General features: G+C 38.2%; 1 protein-coding gene across 2 annotated transcripts in view; it reads right to left on the minus strand.

The window, feature by feature from the left end:
* Positions 1-24,043, minus strand: part of MROH2B (maestro heat like repeat family member 2B) — a 74,388-nt gene that overhangs the window by 35,073 nt on the left and 15,272 nt on the right. Inside the window, exons 10-24 of one of the 2 annotated variants that reach the window (XM_054488977.1) lie at positions 23,678-23,791; positions 22,705-22,778; positions 20,407-20,529; positions 18,916-19,029; positions 17,219-17,375; positions 17,041-17,081; positions 16,264-16,405; positions 15,658-15,701; positions 13,679-13,786; positions 10,018-10,134; positions 7,368-7,475; positions 6,788-6,940; positions 1,894-1,920; positions 1,092-1,211; positions 794-873 (exon numbers count right to left, since the gene is read on the minus strand). In XM_054488977.1, coding sequence (XP_054344952.1) covers positions 794-873; positions 1,092-1,211; positions 1,894-1,920; positions 6,788-6,940; positions 7,368-7,475; positions 10,018-10,134; positions 13,679-13,786; positions 15,658-15,701; positions 16,264-16,405; positions 17,041-17,081; positions 17,219-17,375; positions 18,916-19,029; positions 20,407-20,529; positions 22,705-22,778; positions 23,678-23,791 — 1,522 coding nt within the window. The remainder of the gene's footprint in view (positions 1-793; positions 874-1,091; positions 1,212-1,893; positions 1,921-6,787; positions 6,941-7,367; positions 7,476-10,017; positions 10,135-13,678; positions 13,787-15,657; positions 15,702-16,263; positions 16,406-17,040; positions 17,082-17,218; positions 17,376-18,915; positions 19,030-20,406; positions 20,530-22,704; positions 22,779-23,677; positions 23,792-24,043) is intronic. The other variant, XM_054488978.1, reaches the window with a different exon arrangement.

Consider the following 24,043-nt stretch of genomic DNA (forward strand, 5'->3'; position numbering starts at 1 on the left):
CATTTTCTTTATCCAGTCAACCATTGATGGGCATTTAGGTTGATTTCATGTCTTTGCTGCTGTGAATAGTGCTGCAACGAACATATGCATGCATATGTCTTTACAGTAGAGCTATTTGTATTATCCCCTGGGTATATACCAAGGAATGGGATTGCTGGGTTGAATTGTAGCTCTCTTTTAAGTTCTTTGAGAGATACCCAAACTGCTTTCCACAGTGGCTGAACTAGTTTACATTCCCAGCTGCAGTGTGTAAGTGTTCCCTTTTCTCCATAACCTTATCAGCATCTTTCTTTGAGTTTTTAGTAATAGCCATTCTGATTGGTGTGAGATGCCATCTTATTGTGGTTTTAACTTCTATTTCTTTTACTGCAGGGTGAAAATATTATTTTTAAAATGTGCCAAAAATTATTTTCTTTTTCAGGTTTGTTGCTGCTAACCAACTAGAATATGATTAGGGCTTTCATAAGATTTTAATTGAAAGATTACAATTTGCCTGGAGGCCAAGATCTAGGAAGTGGAATTTCCTTTTGCAGATAAATTTTAGTCCTCATATATCAATACATATAATTCCTCTGAGTAGCTCATCAGTCTCTGTCAGTCATCAAATGACCACTCTCTCAGCCAGATCTCTAACTCTTTGGAAGGACAAAAAGCCCCAGTTCGAAGCTCCCATTAATGAACTGTGTTCAGTTTTGGAAGTGTGTACTGAAGTCTGCACTAATAGATGTTAGCTGATCAGGAGGAGGATAAGGGGGAAAAGCTTTTTCAATGAAAACAACAAAAAATTATCTACCTGAGATATCTAATGGCGATTAAGGCTTTCCACCGAATAGGGCTAGCTAAGGAATCCAGGGGCTCGCCTCTAATGAAGTCCTGCAACATAAATAAGGAGATTAAACATTTCAGAATGGCTCAGGAAAGTTACCAGATTCAGCTGCAACCTCATCGGAACATTGGGTGCCCTGGTCATAAACAAGGCAGAGATCTGTTATGTGGGACTGGTGAAGTCTATTCACTTTTTAAAAAGATGGCCCTGAACTCTTGGTAATGGAATACTCAGGGCCTTTCTTATTCCCTCTCTGCACACTCACCAGCATGTAACCAATCAGCATCTCCTTGTAGGAAAACTGGAACCCCTGATCCTCAGCATCTTGGACAGCAATGCCAATCTCAGTGATGCTTCTTGTGAAACTCATTTGCAGATCCATGTCCTAAAGCAAAAGCATTTACAACGCAAGTCAAGGTCTAAGGCACCACACTCAGGTCTATTAATATGTGACTTGGCTTTGAAATATGTTCCCAGACAGGAGTGAGAATCTTTGCTTCCTTTGCCATCTCTACTCCAGACTAGGGTCTAAGTTGCAGGGAAAGTGAGAAACAAAGGCCATTTTTCCTCCCTACCACCCACAATAGAATGAAGGTCTTCTAGAGCAGTGGCTTTCAAACCTTTTTGATCATAAACAACAGTAGGAAACAGTTTACAATTCCACCTAGTACCTATATGCCCCAAATATGTTTAATATATAACAGAAATAATAGTTATAGTTTTTACATGTAAAGTACTCTGTTATTTCACTAAAGAATTTTTCTGGTTGTGACCTATTAAATTGATTTCATAGTCAACTGGTGGGTCACAACCCAAAGTTTGAAAAACGTTGCTTTAGTTTATAACTCAACTTCTAAAGACCCTGGAACCAGAATATAGTTCCTTGTTCTGCCCTGGATTAGGATCATGGATTCTGACTTCAGAATTGGATTGTTACATGTTGGAAACCTTTCAATTGGAATCAAATCAAAAGGACATCTTTGCTTGGCACACTTCAGGGGGGGCATTATCTATCTATCTATCTATCTATCTATCTATCTATCTATCTATCTATCTATATCTCCTACCTTGTTCATCACAGACATGCCCAGAACCTAAAAAAAATCAAAGGCAAAATTAGATACTCAATAAGTGGCAGTCAGAGATACACCCAACCCAACAAAAGGACCCACCCATCAACCTGAAGGACAATAGTAAAGCAGGAGGTAGAGTCTTGCCAAGGGGGGTCTTGCCAAGGGGAGGCGGGCAATTCACTTCTTCCATTTTTAAAGTGAGACCCTGTACATTTGCAGTCTTTCCCCCAGGTGAGTCATGAGTAAGCTGCAGAAAGCAGGGTAGAGACTTCGAGTCTTGTGTTTTCAGCCTTCACAATCGGTTTAAAGAGGCTCAACAGACGTTGGTAAGGAAAAAGGGTAAAGGCTCTTAGGGAAATGAGAAGTGAAAAACTATAAAATGAAAAGTCAAAGGGCAGCTAACTCTGGAACTGTGAGTACAATGAGTTCTGCTATAACATTTGTGTTGAAAATGCAGATTTGTTCCAATGAGATTGACATACTGTATCAGAAAATACTTTTAGTACATGCTGAATTCACATTTGCTTGTGTGCAGTTTCCTCTGTGAGAGGAAAGGTGCACAATTGAACTGAGCCACGTAGGAATACTCAAAGCACACACGTGCACACACCCCATGAATCTACCAACTACCTCAGTCTACTGTGTGTTATGAGCCTTTCCCATCCAAATCTGGTATTACAACAGTCCATTAGATTTTAGATAACCCTCATTCCTTTTACCATTTCATAGGAAGTTCCAACTTTCACAACTGACTTCAGGTGTTTCAAGGTAAAATGCCAGTTTTTGAGTAGCATTTCTGTATTTTTAATTTTTTTTAAAAAAGATTCCTATTCACTGGCAAAATGAGTTAATACACAGGAAACCCTAAAAACTCCACCAAAAGTCTGCTGGAACTGATTAATGATTTCAGTAAGGTTTCAGGGTACAAAGTCAATGTACAAAAATCAGCAGCATTTTCATACACCAATAATGTCCAGGCTGAGAGTCAAATCAAGAACATAATCTCATTTACAATAGCCACAAAGAAAATGAAATACCTAGGGATACAGTTAACTAAGGTCATGAAAGATCTTTATGAGAACTACAAAACACTGCTGAAAATCAGAGATGACACAAATAAATGGAAAAACATTCCATGCTCACAGATAGGAAGAATCAATATTGTTAGAATGATCATACTGCCCAAAGCAGTTTACAGATTCAATGGTATTCCTATCAAATTACCAATGTCATTTTTCACAGAATTAGAAAAAAACTATTATAAAATTCATATGGAACAACAAAAAAAGCCTGAATAGCCAAAGCAATACTAAGATGGCAGTATCATACTACCTGACTTCAAACTATACTATAAGGCTATAGTAATCCAAACAGCATGGTGCTGGTGCAAAAACAGACACATAAACCAATAGAACAGAATAGAAAACTCAGAAATAAAGCCATACACCATATGATCTTTGACAAGGCTGACAACAACAACAAAAAAGCAATAGGAAAAGGACTCCCTATTCAATAAATAATGTTGCTGGGATAACTGGCTAGCCACATGCAGACAAATGAAACTAGACCCTTACCTTTCACTATGTATCAAAATTAACCCAAGGTAGATTAAAAATTTAATTGACAAGTGGGATCTAATTAAACTAAAGAGCTTCTGCACAGCAAAAGAAAATATCAACAGAGTAAACAGACAACCTACAGAATGGGAGAAAATATCCTCAAACTATGCATCTGACAAAGGTCTAATATCCAGAATCTATAAGGAACTTCAACAAATCAACAAGCAAAGAACAAACAACCCCAATAAAAAGTGAACAAAGGACATGAACAGACACTTCTCAAAAGAGGACATATAAGTGGCCAACAAACATGAAAAAATGCTCATCATCACTAACCATCAAAGAAATGCAAATCAAATCCACAATGAAATACTGTCTTATATGGGTCAGAATGGCTATTACAAAAAAAGGAAACAAAACAAAACAAAACAAAAAAACAAAAACAGATACTGGTGAGGCTGGGGAGAAAATGAATGTTTATACACTGTTGGTGGGAATGTAAATTAGTTCAGGCACTGTGGATTTCTCAAAGAACTTAAAACAGAGCTACCATTCCATCCAGTGATTCTGTTACTGGGAATATACTAAAAAAATGGATCATTTTACCAAAAAGACACATGCACTCATATGTTCATTGCTGCATTATTCACAATAGCAAAGACATGGAATCAACCATGGAGGACTGGATAAAAAATGTGGGGTATATATACACACACACACACACACACACACAGAGACACACACACACCCCCCACATTTATACATAGATATGGTTTGGCTGTGTTCCCACCCAAATCTCAACTTGAATTCCCATATGTTGTGGAAGGGACTTGGTGAGAAGTAATTGAATCACAGGGGCAGGTCTTTCCTGTGCTGTTCTCATGGTAGTGAATAAGTCTCATGAGATCTGATGATTATATAAGGGGAAGTTTCCCTGCACAAGCTCTCTTCTCTTGTCTGCTGCCACATGAGACATGCCTTTCACCTTCTGCTGTGATTGTGAGGCATCCCCAGCCACGTGGAACTGTAAGTCATTAAACATTGTTTTCTTCCCAGTCTCAGGTATGTCTTTATCAGCAGAGTGAAAATGGACTAATACAGTAAATATACCATGGATTACTATGCAGCCATAAAAAATAATAAAATCATGACTTTTGTAGCAACATGGATGGAGCTGGAGGACATAATACTAAGAATTAATGCAGGGGCAGAAAACCAAATAAGTGTGAGCCAAATATTGAGCACATAATCATGGGAACAAGACACTGTGGACTATTAGAGGGGGACAAGGGTAAAAAAAACTAACTGTTGGGTACTATGCTCACTACCTGGGTGCAATATACCCATGCAACAAACCTGCACGTGTACCTCCTGTATCTAAAAGTTGAAAAAAAATTCAATGGGAAATAATTTTGTTCAGATCTATGAAAAGAAATAATCTGTCCAGGAGGGGCTTCTAAACTAAGGAGAGTATATCCCTGATGGAGTTTTTCGGGTGTTATGCCTCAAACTCATTTCCTCCTTACGTTTTTACCTATATTATCTTGTGTATATGTTTTGTTATAGCAGAACTGACTGTACCCTGAAAGTGGAGAGTAATCTTTATCTTAATTATCCTTATTTTCTTTCCTCTTTTATTTATCTACTTTTAGAGACAAGGTCTTGCTCTGTCACCCAGGCTAGAGTGCACTGGGACTAATGGTATGTACCACCCCACCTGGGCAATTGTTTTATTTATTTATTTTTATAGATGAGGTCTTGATACTTTGTCCAGGCTGGTTTCAAACCCCTGGCCTCAAGTGGTCCTCCAAATTTGGCCTCACAAAGTGCTGAGATTACACACTTAAAAAAAATAATTTCTTGTAGAGATGAGGACTCACTATGTTCAGGCTGGTCTCTAATGATTGACTATAAATTAATGTAACATAAAACAAATTTTATTATGTTTTCTATTCTCATCATTGCTTCTCAGATTTTGGGGGCATCAGAATCAACTCTTGAGGAGCATGTTGAAAATGCAAATTCAGTGATTCAACTCTGAAGACTGTGATTCATTAGGCATCTCTATTTTTGACAGGCTCTCCAGGCAATTCTTATGCAACTAAGGTGTGAGGATCAGTACCCTATACCCTTCCACTAGCATATACTGATGACTACAATTTCATGAGTCCTTACGAGTCTATTCTTATCACATGTACATATGAATAAATGTGAAGAGCACTTGTGCATCAACATGTGGTTTGTGGAGACACAGACGAGAAGCTAAAGGAGTCCCTAACATCAAGGTGCTGACAATCTAACAGAAGCAGATGTGCACATAATCAATGAAAGCCTCCCACATCGATCTATAAATAATCACTCAAAACTTAAGCATACAGATTTCCAGAGTTTTCCCAAGACCTACTGAACTAACTTCCCTAGAAAACAACTCTAGGAAGCTACATTTTACACTTGATTCTTATGTGATTCTTAGGTGGCCAGGCTGGTATTTGTCAGCAAAATGGGTGCATTCACAATACGTATAAAGCAATTTATTAAAGATACAAACAAAATGCTATGGAAGACAGAATGATCAGATAAATTTCAACTCAGTTTGGTGGCTCTGAAGGTAGAACATTCTTGGTATGTTTGACAAGCATCAAGGAGGGTCAGAGTGGCTGGGATGAATGTGGAGGGGGAAACAGTGCAACACAGGTGAACTGAATAGCTTGATGAATGACATATTTTATTCACTTAAAATATGTATATGACACTTCCTATTTGTGAGACACTGTTCAAGGTAGTTTGTAAGTCTTATCATATAAAAAGTTAAAGAACTACCATGGGCTAACCCTTCTGATACTATTACAGGGAAGTAATAAGCCCGGTGCCCTAAAATAGTACAGGAGTAACTGTTTTAAGTTCAAACAAGGGTGAGATCACTACGCATATGACTGACCTGGGACAATCACTACACCACAGCAGTGGTAAGACATGAACTGCTCAGGGCCTTAGGAAAGAAAATAGATTACCTGATGCTATTTTAAAATAAATTTTTCTGTTCCCATGTGTTCTCATTTCCCAAACATACCAGATCCTACCTATCTTTCTTTTGGCCTGTATCCTTTGAGCCTGAAGGATGTAGCCATCCATGTTGCTGCAAAACACGTTTTATTCGTTTTTATGGCTGCATAGTAATCCATGAGACATTTACTGTATTGGTCTGTTTTCACGCTGCTGATAAAAACATACCCAAGACTGGGAAGGAAAAAAGCTTCCCAGGGACTGAGCCCCTGCAAGTTTTAGGAACCCCAGCCTAGAAATGGAAGCAGTCATGCAATGGGTGTTACCTGAGAGCACTGGCCGTGAAGAAACAGGACTTGCGATACGATATCTTGATTAAGTCTGGAGAGAAGTTGCTTCTTGGGAGCATGGAGGGCCACAGCTCCGTAGATGACCATGACATCTGTCTTGGTCAGGCTCTTTTTCCCAGAAAAAAGGCTCTGAAGACCGGGAAAGGGAGACATGAAAATGTGACTGAAGGAATTTTATTTTCTCTCATGTTTTTTTCCTAATCCCATGGACCACTATAGGGGATAAGAAACTGGACTTGGATGATTCAAATAAGTCTAAAATGAATATACTCCTCGAGGAGCTATTCATGAGGGCTGAGAGGCTGGTAGAGTGACAAACTTAGGCACACGCAGAGCGCATTTAGGATCTTCCAGATCAGCTTTAGGGTCAGAGAAAATAAAGTAGACTTTTCATATAGCTAATCAACCTATAAAGACTGGGCTTGGATAGTTCTGACGTGGAATAAGATACCTGGGGACAGGAGTAAGTATAATATAAGAAAGGATATTCACTGAAGAAATCAGGGTTGTCTGGCCTTGCAATACTGAGAACTTTGAAGGAGATGATTCTTCTTACCTTACATCGATTCATGAAAAACTTTTCCTGATTTTGGAATGTTTTAAGAACTTTTAAAACAATATCCAAATGGTTCTCGGCACAGTATCCTAAAATAGATGTTATTCCCTAAAATCAGAAAAGGTAAGACATTTTGAGTTTAACCATTTATTTATTCAACAAATATTTACTGAGCACCTGTTATGTGCCAGGTACCCTTTAGGTGCTGGGGGTACAGTAGTTTGCAGAACATACCAAAGTCCCCATCTTTGTGAAGTATACAACCAGGAGAACTGACAGGGAAGCAACAGGGAACTGAAATAAGTAAACACATCAATTCAGTAAACAGGTAAATATACAGTGTGCCAGATGGTGATGAGTGCTATGAAGACAAGTAAAGCAGGAATAGGTAGTGAGGATTGGGGGAAGTTTGCATTTTAAAAATAGGATAGTCAGAGATGGTCTCATGGACAAGGTGACAATGAGCAGAGCCTTGAAATGAGTGAGGGAGTGAGCCATTAGACTATCTGGAAAGGAGAGTTTCAATCAGAGAGAAGGTAAGTGCAAAGCTCCCGAAGTCCACTGAGAGGGCTAAGCGAGCAGTCAGGGAGGAGAGCAGTGCAAAATGAGTCAGACAGGAGGTGGGGGGTTCGTCACAGTAGGGCCTTTTAGGCCATCCCCAAGATTTTGGACTTGTAATCTGTGATTGCTGGGAAGCTAATGGAGGTTTTTTTCAGCTTGAATTGACTGATGCTTTTAAAGAATCATTCTGTTCCTGAAACTTCATTGTATCTTAAGAGGTTAAATTTCTGAAAGTTGGCAGCTCTTGTTTCACACTCTGAGGTTATGTATTCCCTCTGTCCCCACCTCTCTTGTCCAAAGCTGATTTCACCAGAATTCCTTCATGGCAATTTGTTCCTGAAACCTGTTATATGTCATTCAGTTGCATAACCCTGCCACAGCCATCATGAAAACGCGTAGACTAGACCATCCTTGTAGAGTCTAGATGATAATCGTTCTAGTATGAAGCTAGAATCAGAACTCTGGCCTCACATGATTCAAAGCATTATGCTTAGGAGACTGAAAACCAAGTAGGCTCAGTGGGTTATGAAAGTCACATGTTAACACTTTATTCATCCAGAGGTCATTTATTAAGCGAATTGAGTATGTAAGACATATTCAAGGACTTAAAGTTAAGTAAAAAAGGTATTTGAGAAGCTCAATTGGACGTCACAATTTTTATTTTTTTATTTTTTTATTTTTTGAGATGGAGTCTCACACTGTCACCCAGGCTGGAGTGCAATGGTGCGATCTTGGCTCACTGCAACCTCCGCCTCCTGGGTTCATGTGATTCTCTTGCCTCAGCCTCCCGAGTAGCTGGGATTACAGGTGTACACCACCACACCCGACTAATTTTTTGTATTTTCAGTAGAAACGGGGTTTCACTATGTTAGCCAGACTGGTCTCGAACTCCTGACCTCGTGATCCACCTGCCTCAGCCTCCCAAAGTGCTGGGATTACAGTTGTGAGCCACTGTGCCCGGCCATGATTTATCTTTTAAAGTTTGTGAAACCCTCAGACCTTGAATGAGAGTCTTATTATATGCTTATATGTAAAATCAACTTACTTTGTTTCCTAACCTATACCAGAGCTAAGATGGAAAAAATGATATTAGAGATGGTGCCAACAGCAATAAATGATAATATCTGACAAGAAAAAGGAAATAATAGTAATATAAAAGCAGTTTCAGAAGTTCAGTAAAGTGTAGTGGTTTCTGGCCATTTAATGTGAGAAAGAACCCTAAATACCTCATAATTTCTGAGGAGAAAGTATAACACACTATACTTTTTTTATACTGGTGGTCTTTATCAGCCTGGTAACTATTTTTTGTTGGTTTATTTGTTTGTTTTAAAAATGCACATCTTCAGCGGGGTGCGGTGGCTCACCCCTGTAATCCCAGCACTTTGGAAGGCTGAGGTGGGTGGATCACCTGAGGTCAGGAGTTCGAGACCAGCCTGGCCAACATGGCGAAACCCTATCTACTAAAAATATAAAATTAGCCGGGCATGGTAGCAGATGCCTGTAATCCCAGCTACTAGGGAGAATGAGGCAGGAGAATCACTTGAACCTGGGAGGCAGAGTTTGCAGTGAACCAAGATCGTGCCGCTGCACTCCATCCCAGGTAACAGAGCGAGGCTCTGTCTCAACAACAACAACAACAACAACAACAACAAAATACACATCTTCTCCTTCCTCCACATTTACATATGCTCTATAGCCACAGGCTATGGTAGGAAGTAGGTAGAGCTTTGCAGAAGCACTTCAGGTTATCTTTACATTCTCTCTAGATTAGTCTATAAGTGACTTTCAGCTTGTAAATTCAATCATTTTGATGCTCACAATCATGCTCTAAGTCAAGCCAAGGTCTGGTTAGGTAAGAATTATTGAAATTTATTTTTCAATATTTTCATAAACTTGGTTAAAAATGAAGTATTGATTTTTAAATAGAAAAGCCTAACTTTTCTGAAAAATTCTGTTAGGCTATTCTGAGTGTATTAATTGATAATTCTGATTAAGTAGAACATTATTATAAAAGCTGTCAGAGGTTTTGTGGGTAGGATTAGTTGTGTTGTTATCATCATAAGAGGAAATTGAGAGCAAGGGGTCCCACCTGTCTTTGATCCCCCAGTTGGTTGGGAGCAGTCAGAAACTCCTTAATCTGTGAGTTTACAAAGTCTGAATCTTGGCAGGATGCTAAGGTGGTTCCCAAGGCTTTCCAAAGGAATTTCTGGAAAACAAAAGATAAGCAACAGGATTTTAAAGGTTGGAAAGCAATACTCTGATGAAAAGTGGAAACAGTTAAAATAATCATCTGAAGGAAAGAAATTGGGGTGACTTAATAACCATTTACCTCAAGTATTCTTTCTTCTTGAGAGTGTTTCCTTCCTCCAGGCTCTGCCCTCCATCTGTGCCCTCCTATATTCCTCTCTACCTTGTGTCCTGCCACTAAAATATACTTCACTCCCCATTGTAATTTTTTATTTTCTTGCTTGTCTCCATGCTTAGGATTTGGGTTCATTGTAGCAGAGGGTCTTATTCATTATTTCCACTGTGTAGTTCCTGATTGTTAATATGTGCTCAACAAATGCTCATTGAACATGCTCAATAAAAAGAGGGTTTTTTTTTTGTTTTTTTTGTATTTTTTTTTTTAAGATGGGGTCTCGCCCTGTTTGCCCAGGCTGGAGTGCAGTGGTGCGATCTTGGCTCACTGCAACCTCTGCCTCCTGGGTTCAAGAGATTTTCATGCCTCAGCCTCCTGAGTAGCTGGGATTACAGGCGTGTGCCACCATGCCTGGTTAATTTTTGTATTTTTAGTGGAGACAGGGTTTCACCATGTTGGCCAGGCTGATCTCAACTCCTGGCCTCAAGGGATCTGCCTGCTTCAGCCTCCCAAAGTGCTGGGATTTCAGGTATGAGCCACCATGCCCAACCGGTTATTTTGAAGATGGCTTTAATTTGTTTTATAAGGTTCAAATCATTCCTAGCTATATAGTATCAGGTTGGCATTTATTTAGAATCTCCATATTGCCACACACAAGAGACAAAACTGGCTAGTTGGTGGTCCAGTTCAAGGACTCTGCACAGCTGGCAGGACTGTTCCTAATGAGTGGTCATTATTGACAGTAGGAGAATCTGTGGAGCAGGAGGAAAGGAAATTCTAATAGACACAGACCAAGTTAAATTAGTACATTCAGGAGTAATGTGCAGATCAGTCTGGCTTGAAATGAGAGGGTGGCATAAGGTTAAAAAGAGGTGGAGCAGTTGCTGTTATCTCAACTCCCAGAGTGACAGTAGCCTCAATCAGAGTGAGAATCTGACCAGGTCACATCCAACCCACACATTTCACTTATTCAGGCCAAAGTCCCTATAATAAGGAAATTATAGTGGAGAAAACTGTGTACAATACAGAAGTAAATATGAATTGGGGACAAAGCTGCTAAAGTCTATTTAAGCCCACCTTGGGAGAAAGACTGGAAAGAATCTGGGAAAGTCTTGTGCTGCAGGAAAAAAATTGATGTCATGAAGGGAAGAGTTCGACTTAGGTGTAAAATGTTAGTCTTAGTGCCTCCCAGTCCTGCTGACCTGTTGCTTCTCTGTGGATTTTGGTCTAGTGCATAGTACATTCCTGCTTTGAGGCTTCACATGGAACCCAAGAAATTAGAAGCCTAGCATTGGGAGAAAATGTGGTAGAGTGCAAAAATAGCAACTTTTCTATCCTACTTCTGTCCATGTCTCCTTACTATGGGGTGTTGCAGCTCCTTCAATCAAAAAAGGAGTTTATTTTCCCATTTATTTGAATCTGGGTTGGCTTTTTGACTTGCTTTGGCCAATAGAATGTGGCAAAAATGATAATGGGTCAGTTCTGAGCCTATACCTCAAGAGTCCTTGCATGCTTTGTTGCTATCACCCTGAGAATTAGCTTGGGCTAGCTTGCTAGAGTATGAGAGAACAACAGGAACAGAAATCAACTGTGCTAGTTAAGATGCATCATAGGCTGGGTGCGGTGGCTCACACCTGTAATCTCAGCAGTTTGGCAGGCTGAGGTGGGCGGATCATGAGGTCAGGAGATCGAGACCATCCTGGCTAACACGGTGAAACCTTGTCTCTACTAAAAATACAAAAAAAAAAAAAAAAAAAAAATTAGCCAGGTGTGGTGGCACGTGCCTGTAGTCCCAGCTACTTGGGAGGCTGAGGCAGGAGAATCGCTTGAACCTGGGAGGCCGAGGTTGCAGTGGTCTGAGATCACGCCATTGCACTCCAAGCTGGGCAACAGAGCAAGACCCCCCCCAAAAAAAATGCATCATATACCAGCCAACCTCAAGTATACCTTGTGAGCCTAGCTGAGATTAGACGACTACCCACCTGAGCCCAGCCCAAAGTGTCAAAGTATGAAATTGTGAGCTAAATAGGTGGCTGTTATTTTAAACCACTAGGGGTAGTTTGTGATGCAGCAAAAGCTAATTAGCACATTCTTACTTTACTCTTGTTCAGTGTAAGGCTTGAGAGCATCTAGGCTGCTAATTACTTAAATTGCTCTGCCTACTGGTACCACCATTATTCTAGAGTAATCTTGTGGGTCTGGAAGCTGTTGAATAAATAGCATGACATGAGGTGCACAGAGCTAGTTTGTGTTATAAGAAGATGGAGCATTACTCGCCAAATTTTCCTAATGTGTGTTGGCAGGTTTGGTAAACCCATTTGGAGAATCAGTACTCTGAACCAAACTAGAGAGTCGATCAATGAGGAGAATTTTGAAAATTACATATGTGAGTTAAAGATTGATAATGAATACTTTGTGGAAAGAAATACTGAGTACTGGAACTGAAAAACTTAAATATTTTTCCAGGAAAATAAACTTATGAATGGTATTAGCATAATAAAGACTATGATCAAAGCTACTTTTATATGGAGCACATGCCCTATGTCAAGCACTTCACCAGGGACTTTATATACTTTATCTCATTGAACCATCAGAATACTACAACCCTCAGAGGTGGGTATTGTTTCTATTTTATTGATGAGTATGGTGAGAATCCAGAGAGATAAAATAATTTACCTAATGCCCCACTAGTAGTAAGTAGGGGAAACTGGCTGCAAACCCTATTTGGAATGGATGGCTACAAGGTATGAAGCTTAGGTAGGGGCCATTTAGAGACAGAGGGATAGAAGAACTGACTTTAAAAACATGGAAAGGAATAATGTTTGAAAAATACTTTATTGCTCTGATTTGTCCTGTTAACTGACACATGGCTGTGGGTCCTTTAATCATTGTTCTCCATGGCCATACCTCTTTGTCACTGGAAATTAAAACCTATTTCTTTGGGGGCCCTTTCCTAGAACAGGCTTTTGAGTATTCTTTTAGCTATAAGCTTTTGTTAAATTGTAGTAGATTCTTTTTGATAGCCAGTCTCACAAGACTGGCATAATGGAAGCCGAGACAGAAGCTGACCTTAAGCACTGCTGTTAGCCTTCCAGTATCTATTCTTCCTCTTCTAGAAAGAACCTCTGAATATTAGTCAGGCACATATCTATCTTATCTACCTCTCAGTCTTCCTTGCAGATACCTGCGGCCATATGAGTAAATTTGGGCCAAAAGTGAGGTGCAGAGAAGGTTGTATTCAACTTTCAGCTAGTGGCCTTAAAAAGAGAGAACTCTTTTTTTTTAAATGTTCCTCCCTCCCTTTGATTGTAATACAGACAAGATGGAGCTAGAGCAGCCATTTTGGATCATAGGTAAAAGCTAAGGTTTCCCCCTTAGCTGAAAAACCAACCTTCTCAATGGAGGTGTTGCTGTAACTGCCCATTTGCTGTTTGAAATCCTGAGTAAGCTGAATGGTCCAGGCCACATCACTGATCTTCCATAAGGATTCTTTGAGCAACTGTTGTAGGAAGTGGAAGTTAGATATGAATATGACCATTTCACGTGCTTTCTTGGCATTTTTTTGGTTATTTTATCTTTTAAAAGTTTAAATATATTTTAAATAGTATTATTCCTTTTTCCATAAAATAACTAATCCCTTCAAAACTTTCCTCTTAGTTTATTCTAAAAAACATTTTCTGATATGTTCTGAATTTGCACTGAGAATAAGATACACAGAATGTGGAAAAGCAACTTGCTTTTCTTCCTTTAAATAAATATTGCTAAAAGACCTAAAATGGAAACTAATCCAATCTGAAACTTAAAGTTGGCATTTTTCTAGTTTTCAGTAGATTTGGAAAAACTCCATTTGTTGACATTAATTTAACTGATTGCATACTAAAAAAAAAAAAAAAACCCAAACAGGATGGAGATTTTTGGAATCAAGAATTAAATGTCTTAAAGAACAGGCACATTTTGATGTACAGGTACATTTCTGCAAGCTTCAACTCTAGTAACTAAAGATTCCTGGTTTTACTGAGACCTATGAGACAAGGTCACAATCAATCCTTTGAACCCATGTCTTTCTTCTTTGAACAATACATAGAAAGGTGTTTTTGTTTTTCTTTTGGACAAACACATTGCAATATATATATTATTTCTCTTATATTTTTTCAACTTTAAGCTTAGAAAAGGACACAATGCCAAACAAAACCAATGAAAGGATGTGTATGCCTGTTCTTAACAAGAGCTCATTCATGGGTTCTTTAAAGAAATTAAACAGTTTCGGAAATTTAAGAGAAGACATGTGCAGACAGTTTTGGAAAAAAAAGACCAGAAAATATTCAAAATTGGAAGAGGAAAAGGAACTGTTGTCAAGACTTCCCACTAGAAAAAAAAAAATGTTTTTCTCCCTAGTAAAGATAGTTATTTGAAAATGGTAGGAGAAGGAAATCTGGTAGGAATTTTGGGAGAGGGAAGGGAACATAAAAGAACCATAAATATAGGAGGAGAGGTGGATCCTAGAATTGAGGACCAGGAGAGTAGAGCAGTCACTTTCAAATCTTCTATTGGATAAGAATCACTGATGGAAACCTTTAAAACATGCCAGTTCTCAGGTACCACCTCCAGAGATTCTGAATCTGGAAGGGAGACAGGAGGCAGAGGGAGTACTATGGAGAGATCGTTGAAAATTGACTCTTCTAAGAAGCCATGGGTAATTCCTAGGTACGTGCCTTATAAACTGAAAACCTTCTATATTAAAAGCTCCCTGTCTGTGGGCTTTGTCCCTCCTGCAAGTTTCTGAAGTCACATCTTTGCAAAGCCAATGTCCACTGCCTGTCTGCAATTTACTATTTCTGGGATTTGGTATCACCTGTGGTGCTGTTTAGTTGTAAAGCTCCAAGAAGTTTATGGGTGAGAGAGGAAATTCTTTTTTGGAAATGGGATAAAATGTGGCCCTTTGTTTTTTGGATATTAGGAAAAAGACATTGAGCCACAAATAGAAGAGGAAATACAGTTGTGTTTAGGGGCATGGAAGTGGAAATTATATTCATCCACTTTTCATTATGTGTCTGGTAAAAGAATAAAGTTGCAAGAAGTAAAAACTTGAAAATTAGAGAAGATTTAAGAAAGACACAGGAAAAGTATTGCTAAGTAAAATCTTCAAAACTGTCTGAAACTTAATCAAGTGGATTTAAGATTGTAGTTCAAATTATGGCTATTTAAAGAACATTATCCTTAAGTGATCACTTCTAACATTCTAGTTCTTTTCCAAAGAAAAGAAAAGGTTGTGTATTATCCTCAGGAATCTAGTTCCTTTAATTTAGGATGGGTAACTTCAGCTGATTTCATCATGCCATTATCAACAATTATTCTAGAAGCCAGCCTTACCTGAAGCAGCATGGTTTCCCATAGAACGGTACTGATATTCTTTCCTAGAAACAAAAATTGATGTAATAATCGCAAAAAAACAAAACCACCCCAAGACTCAAATTCTCCCCTGCCAGGCCTCCAGTGATGCTGGAGTTCTATTTTAAGCTTTCTCTTTGCTCATAATGCCTATTTGAGATCAAATTTACTACACTGGCAACTTTAAAGTGCTAGGTAGAGAGAAGGTCTTCAATCCATCATAAAAACCTAGGCTTTTTGCTAATTTCGATGACTACTGAAATGATCATATTTTGATATTCTAACATGATTAATAACTTTTTAGAACAATGCTAAAATAGAATTTCTCTAGACACAAGAAAAAGACAAGAGCAAAAGTAAAAATTCCTGCTAAGAATGTTACTTACTAAGTCTTCTTGTAGTATGAATATTGGCAGAGAAACAGAACATAAGGAGTCAAGAAGAAAAAAATAGCTATCTACCTTGCATATCAAGTTCATTGTTTTTATTGCCTAAAATGAGCAATAATGGCTTTACACAGAGAAATGGTGCATCATTTCTTTATGTTCTTGCCCCCCTGGGTAAAGACCTGGCCCCACTCCCTCGTACCTTCCAGAGGCTGCAGAAGCTCAGGTAAACGTGTTTTCCATAGGTCTACCAATTTTGGGTGAATTATCTCAGGCAGTAACTTCAAAAGCCCTATTGCACCAGCCCCACGTAACTCCCCTAAACTGGCAGGCATGGATATTACCTGAAGGATAGAAGAGAAAGAGCTTATCAATTTCAGGGGCCTTTAAAAGCCCCACTGATTTTTTCCTTTTTACCATTGTTCCAATTCCTTTGATTTCTGCATTGGATAATCTTTTAACAAATCATCACAGTCTATTCTTATTTATTCTAGAATGAAGCTAATACTTAGATAGCCCTTCTCCCATTTCTTTTTCCCTGAGGATGAAGGTGAAAAAAATACATGGAAAGCACCAACCAAAAATAAGTGGAAAGAACTAACACTTAGATATATCAATTAATTAAGTAAAGTCACGAGGAAATAGTGCTTGAGTAAATCATCCATATGGGGCCAAAGAGAGAGATGGGAAATCCAAAAAACAGATGTGGAATTTGTTTGATGGTACTTATGAATGAGATTCAGTATATGCTTACTTTAAAATTATAAGTAAAGTTTAACAAGTATTTCAGAGTGGGAAGGTAATCGTGTCGATAATAAATATTCATGAATGTCACTAGTATAGCAGAAAATTTATTATGCCTTTTTAGTGTTTCTTTTTGTTTGGAGTATCTATGTAATTCATATTAGCACTTATTTGGAACTGAATTGTCCTTATCAGCTTAAATTTGTTCTACTTTGGTTCTTGGTAACTCACTCACCAGAAGTCTGGCCAGTAGCTGCTGTGGTGAAGGAAGTTTCACTAGAAAGAGAAAGCAATTTTCATCATCACTGTAGGGGTTAGAGATTGGGGTTGGGTTTAAGGTCAAAGCACTGTAGCCTTCCTGGAAATAGATCCCTCATAATATAAAAGTTTTCTGTGTTTATGAATGTACAGACCAGCTCCCGTAGAGATGACAAGTGCTGTCGACTCCTTGGCACTGTGCTTCTTCTTCTCCTCTGCCATAATGAGAATTCTGATGATACTAAACAGGGGCTCCAGAGCTTCTGTGTATTCTGCAGGTACCACAAAAGTCAGGATCCTTGGCCATAGCACCTGTGGAAAACAGGGCACAATGCAAGGATTACTTATTCTTTTCCATCATTTCTCCCTGGTCCCCATTGCATGTTTTTATCTGATTTAGAAGATTTCTCCCATTATTATTTTGCTTTTCGGGCCAAGTCAAGATGAGATCATTAAATGAAGCCTCTGCACAGCACATTCATTTTCAGGTATTAGCTGTAGTGAGTGTTGGTCAGTATTACTCCATGGGGATGTTGCTGGAATGTGGGACAGGACAATTCTTTGTCGTGAGGGACTGATCGAGACACTAGGGGAATGCTAGCATCCCTGAGCCCCACCCACCAAGTGCCAGTATTCCTCTTGTCAATGTGACAACCAAAAATCCCCCAACTACTTCCCAAAATTCCAGGATTGGAGTGTGGCTGCCCCAGCTGAGAAGCTTGGGAGAGGACAGTGAATGGGCTGCTGCTGTCCTCTGTGCTTCAGGCTCTGACCTGCCTGCTTTGGAAGTCTGAAACATTGTGGTTTCTTTAGTACGTTTTATGTCCCTTAGAAAACTCTCTTGTCCTAATGGAAACCTTGGTGTCAACCTGTACTCTTCTCACTTCTTTGTCATCTATATTTAATCACCAGACTCAGTCCTTTTTTCATTGCAAGATGTCTTGTGCCCTTCCGTGTCTCATTTCTATTGTAATGGCATTGCTGTAGTTCCTACAAGTTGCATCTGATCTCCTATATGGTCTCTTTGCTCTTAGTCTACTCATGTGTGAATCTACTGATTCCCTACAATTATCATTTTAAATGTTTAGCTCTTGCTTAAAATTTTCATTGGTTTATCAACCATAAGGTAAAAGTTTGGCATTCCAGGCCCTTTAGGGTTTGACCCTAGATTATTTTTTTCATCATTTACTTCTATATCAGAAAGTCTTAAACTTTAGTATGTATCAGAAATATTGGAACTTAGCTGATTGTAGACTTTTGCTGATTCAGTAGGTCTGGTATGTGACCTGGAAATCTGCATTTTAAGTAAATATCCCAGATAACTCAGGAACCACATATCATCCTAGATGAAGCCTCTGATCTACCACTTAAATGGTGTGGTCTGTTGGTTGTCTTCTGGCTGTGCGATGTACTTCTGGGCACTACAGATTCCAAGGCTCCTCCCCTTGAGTTTCAAATGATCAGGTCTCCAGTGAGGCCTGAGAATGGCTGCTTTTAACACTTTCCCAGATGGAATAGGGTAAGTTTGGCATTGGTTGCATTAAAACCACTACTTAATATTACTGTATGCATTAGAGGAAGAAGAGAAATAGTATATTAATATTATATATATAAATTGTCATGAACTATCCAGATGTAAGATACTTTATATTAATTATCTTAATTAATTCAACATCTGTTTTTGAGGAAACACTATGTGTTGGACACAGCATTGCAATACACTTCCTCTAGTCAGAGCATCAGGAAGCTGATGACAAATGGAGAACAAACTCATGTCTTTATTCTTACACAGGCTGGGCTTTAAGAAGGTGATCAAAGTAACTATAAGTTACTTTGACAAAGGACCCCTTACCTGAGGCATTCCAATGACCAGTGGGTCCAGGGTTTTTAAGACCTCAAGGCTTGTTTCTCGGACAAATTCCTCTTCCTTTTCATTCTCATGAAAGTTAGTTTTCACTGGTTTCTCCTTTAAGAAAGATCAAACAGGTGACTTGTTAATGACTCCTAAGGTTGGTCCCCTCTGACTTTGCTTGGGTGTGTTCTTAGACTCTGGAGTAGAGGATGTAGTCACTCAACTTAAGGGGCTCATGGAACCTAGAAATCTTGGCCTTCAACATCTAATCCCTGTTTGAAAGGGCCCCTTGGAGGAATTAGTTGGAAAACACAACCCTTGCTAAAAGAGAGAAACAGAAATTGTGAGGCTCCTTCAACTGCAGGTATCCCCTCTCTTTCTCAGGCCTTTGCCATTTTCTTCAGGGCAAAATATTCAAAGCATGCTTCTTTGTGGAGTGAACTGTTATTTCAGTTGTGACTAATTTGCTAAAATCACAGAGATCATAAGCACATATTTTTCAGCCTATTTATCCAAAGAAAGCTGACCTCAATTGTGTGATCTGAGTGTTTGTGTTTTCCCAAAATTCGTATGTTGAAATCCGAACGCCCAAGGTGATGGTATTAGGAGGTGTGGTCTTTGGAAGGTGATTAGGTCATAAGAGAAAGTCCCTAGTGTTTGGAATTCATGCCCTCATGGAGGAGATCCTGGAGAGCTAGCTAGTCCCTTCCACTATGTGAGGACACAGTGAGAAAGCACCATCTGTTAGGAAGCAGGCACTCATTAGACAATCTTGGACTTCATCTTGAACTGTTAGAAATAAATATTTTTTGTTTATAAAACATCATTTTATGCTATTTTCCTTTATATATGGTGAGTGTTTTTAAAGGATTTTAAAAGCATGCTCCATCAGCATACAGCTTTTTCTCATCCATGTAACAGATACATTTCTGTTTGTGTACAGCAGAGGGTTAGAACCCTAATAAACTTATTTATGATTTCAGAAGTGTGCTATTTTAGAAATGCACTTCATAGAACTTACTTCACTGCTCCATGGTATTTTGCTATAGCAGCCTGAATGAACTAAGACACCATTGCAGCAAGTATTGATATCTCCATTGCTTTCTCAGAAGCAATCCAGTCTCTGTGCCCCTCTCCAGACAACCCCAATCCAAGTTTTGGTGGCTGGGTTAACTTAGGGAAAACTGATTTAACTTATCTTGTGTTTATTATAAGTTAGAGGTGATTTTAGCAAAAAAAAAAAAAAAAAAAAAAAAGAACTGAGAAAACTAGAGGCTGTAAAATTATCAATAAAGTGATAAGATTAAAATATTACTTCAAAATCAGTTATTTAATTGAACTCCAGTCATTTTTAAGTTTTTAAAAATTTATTTATTTTTTTACTCTACTCCTGTGACAGATTAAGGACCCTAATCATTTTTTAAAAAGAAACATAGTTGAGTGAACTGTACTTTTTATAGTGCATCACTCAAAACTGTAGCCTCTGCATACCAGATTCCTGTTGAACGTTGCAAACTGGGAGAAGACATAATCAATCAATGGCCATCCTTCCCGAGCTTCAATATAGGACTTTTCACACATGGTTTGGATGAGGAGAAGAACAGAATTTCTTACCTAGGGTAAGAACAATGCAATAGCAACATTTTACTATGTTTTGCAGAAGGGAAATTTACCTTCTTTTATTCTATAATGTTAAGGATAATTAAGTGGGAACATTTTTGAAAAAGGAACATAAACTGAATAATGTTAATACAGGTTGAATAATCCTTATCCAAAATGCTTGGGATCAGAAATGTTCAAATTTTGGATTTTTTTTCAGATTTTGAAATGTTTGCATTATACTTACTGGTTGAGCATTCCTAATCTGAAAATCCAAATTCTGAAATGCTATAATGAGCATTTTCTTTGAGCATGACCTTTGAGTGTCATGTTGGTGCTCAAAAAGTTTTGGATTTTGAAGCATTTCAGACTTCCTTTGGATTAGGGATGCTCAACCTGTATAATAGATGGAGAAGAAAGTGACTGATAGGTTATGAAAGAGTCACCAGAAATGCTCTCTTTAGCCAAAATCTTTCTCCTTGGCTCTCAAAGACATATTGTCTATCACCATAGATTATGAATTGTTGGGTAACTTTGGGCTAAAACACTGCTTCGCTTTTAAAATACTCAATGAAAGATAACAGACAACTGTTTATCCACAATTTCAAAGTCCAAACAACTATGAAAACTGGAATTTTGTTTCTTAAATTTAGTGCCAACTCATTTGGTGGCAAAACCCAAACTGAATGGTTTCAAAGCTGTTTGTAATCTTATTCTATGCTGTGTGGATATGCATTAATTTTCTTGCAGAAATATTCATGGATTTTGATTATGGGTTTCTATCAGAGTAATATTTTTCTAAAGGCTGAAAAATTGTCAATTCTGAAATATATCTGGCCCTAGAAATTAGAGTGAAGTTTTATGAACTTGCATTATAGTATATATAATAATTTGGTTTTAATTTGTTTATTATGTTGCTTCTCTGGAGAATAGAAACATGAGAACCAATCCCTTAGTGAACAGGTCTTTGAAAAGAAACTGGGAAGAAAAAAACCATTTTGAACAGGGAAGCAGAGTTATATGGTGGCCAAAACAATTAGCATAAAGACTCTGAGTAGTCTACCTAGAGAAGAGGTACACCTTTCCTCTATTTTTGCCTGGGGAGTTGGCCTTCCTCAAAGATCTATGCTCTTTATGCTATCCTAAACTCTTCTCGTAATTCTTGTTTTGTCTTTTGTCAGTTACTAGGCCAGATTTTTTTGTATAATCACTGTATTGCTTTTTATTGCAAAGCTTTTACTATTTTAAATGTAGTCACTGGCAGTCAAAGCTTCTTAAAAGAATTTATTCCTCTTAATTGGCTTCTGTCTAGCATTTTATTCCAAACAAAATGTGGTATTCTTATAAAAATATAATATTTGATAATGTTTCTTGCTTTCCCAGTATAAGTTCTATAACTTCTAACATAGAACACTTTTTTTTTTTTAAGAGAGAGTCTTACTCTGTTGCCCAGGCTGGAGTGCAGTGGTGCAGTCTGGGCTCACTGCAACCTCCACCTCCCGGGCTCAAGTGATTCTTGTTCCTCAGCCTCATGAGTAGCTGGGATTATAGGCGTGAGCCAGCACACTTGGCTAATTTTTGTATTTTTAGTAGAGATGGGGTTTCACCATGTTGACCAGGCTGGTCTCAAACTCCTGACCTCAAATGATCCACCTACCTCAGCCTCCCAAAGTGTTGGGATTGCAGGCGTGAGCCACTGCACCTCAGAACACTTTAATCAAATAATCAAGAATATTGAGCAATCCACTATGTGCATGACTTGCTCTAGGTAGTGTCTGGTCGGAAAGTAGGATGTCTATGCTAAGACCAAGGTTTAGGGATTATTATTTCCTGGATGAAGATACATTATCTCTATAATTAACAAGTAATTTTTAAACTATTTGAAGTGCATTGGCATAGTGAGATACAGTCTCTTTGCTCTTATTCTACTCATGTGTCAATCCACTGATTTCCTGCAATTATTTTAAATAAGCAAAAATCTTCTTTTCACTGAGATGTCCTTTAGCTGTGTACTTTAAGCCTCTACCTTGATGAAGTTTATCTTTTTGGAAAAGATGGAGTTCTTTTAAAAATGGAATTGACCACAGAGTTCTTTATAAAATAGTCTCATAAGTAGGTCCTTAAAGAATCAAAATAATTTCATTTATTCTTAAAGCTACCATCGACAAAAGTTTCTATTAATTCTCTTACTTTTGTGCTGAGATCACCCATGACGATTCTGACTGTTCTTTCTATTGAAATGATGTGATCCCTCAACCTGGGCTCTGAAAGACAGAGGGAGAAATTGAGAGGCCTGACTCAATAGAAGTACAGTATGTTCTAGGATTGATGAAAAGCTATTAGAATTATGGCACATAATTGCGAAGTCTTGTTTTTAACAACCTATTTGTTTTTTCAATGCCCTCCCATCCTCTTTGTTTCCAAATCTTTAATGATGTCCAGTGCTTTCTTTGTTTCTTATTACTTTTGTTTCATTTTGTTTAAAATGTTAGGTTCCATAGTGGTTTCAATATATCATTCCTGGTGGATCAGATCTAAATATTGTGAGACTGCTTCATATTCATCTGCTGATTCTTCAGTAAATCAAAGTGCTAACTGAATGTTAAAAAACTATATCATACTATGCAAAAATGAATTTTTGTATTTTAGCAAATCTAAGATATCACCAATTTTATCATGCACCATTATTTCATATTGCACCAAAAAATAGTGGCTAATTATAATTAAAGATGCATTCAATTGTAAGATGATTCAATGCCATGAAAATATGTACTTCCTGGAATAAAATATGGCAATTCATTAAATTCTGCTTTTTTGTAAACGTGTCAATCTCTAGAGAATTGTACACTCCATCCCACCCACCCCTTGATATTGGACCATTTAATCAACCTACAAGAGCTTCTAAATTCGAACTTTAATTCTCAAAAATTCTACTCATTCTTCTCAACTGGGTGCATCCATAAATGTTATGAAAGAAGAGAAGTAACTAAAGATGCCTGTTGAGAGGAATTGTAGATTGTGGAAGATTGTGAAGACAGAATTTCATTTGCACATGATGTTATATAAGCATCCAAAAGATGTAGGATAGGATTAGAGAGTGCATAGGCTTCAGTCTGCTTCTTGGCATGAAATAAACCATGTTGGCTTCAACCCTCTTGCTTACCATCAGCATTGACAGCCAATCTTAACAAAGTCAAGATTCCCATTCGAATGGCTTCATTATTACTTCTTATTTGTTCATCAAAAAATTCCATCAGCTCTCCAGGATTGGAATGGGCTGCAGGTTCAAGAAACACTAGAGCTGTAAGAACTCATTTTCATCCTAGGTAAAATACTTGTGAGTGGGGGGAGGGAAATTCACCATGAAGATTATCCAAGGCACTCTTCAGTTGGTAATTTGATTTTATTACGTCCATGCTTCTTCAGTATCACAGAATTAATTAAGCAGTTTGGTTCCTAAGAGAGCTTGCTGTGCCTAGGCCACTTCTGTTCATATCTGTGAATGTGGCCTTATTTAAAAATGAGGGTC

Source organism: Pongo pygmaeus, chromosome 4 (genome assembly GCF_028885625.2).
Source record: "Pongo pygmaeus isolate AG05252 chromosome 4, NHGRI_mPonPyg2-v2.0_pri, whole genome shotgun sequence".
NCBI lineage: Eukaryota > Metazoa > Chordata > Mammalia > Primates > Hominidae > Pongo > Pongo pygmaeus.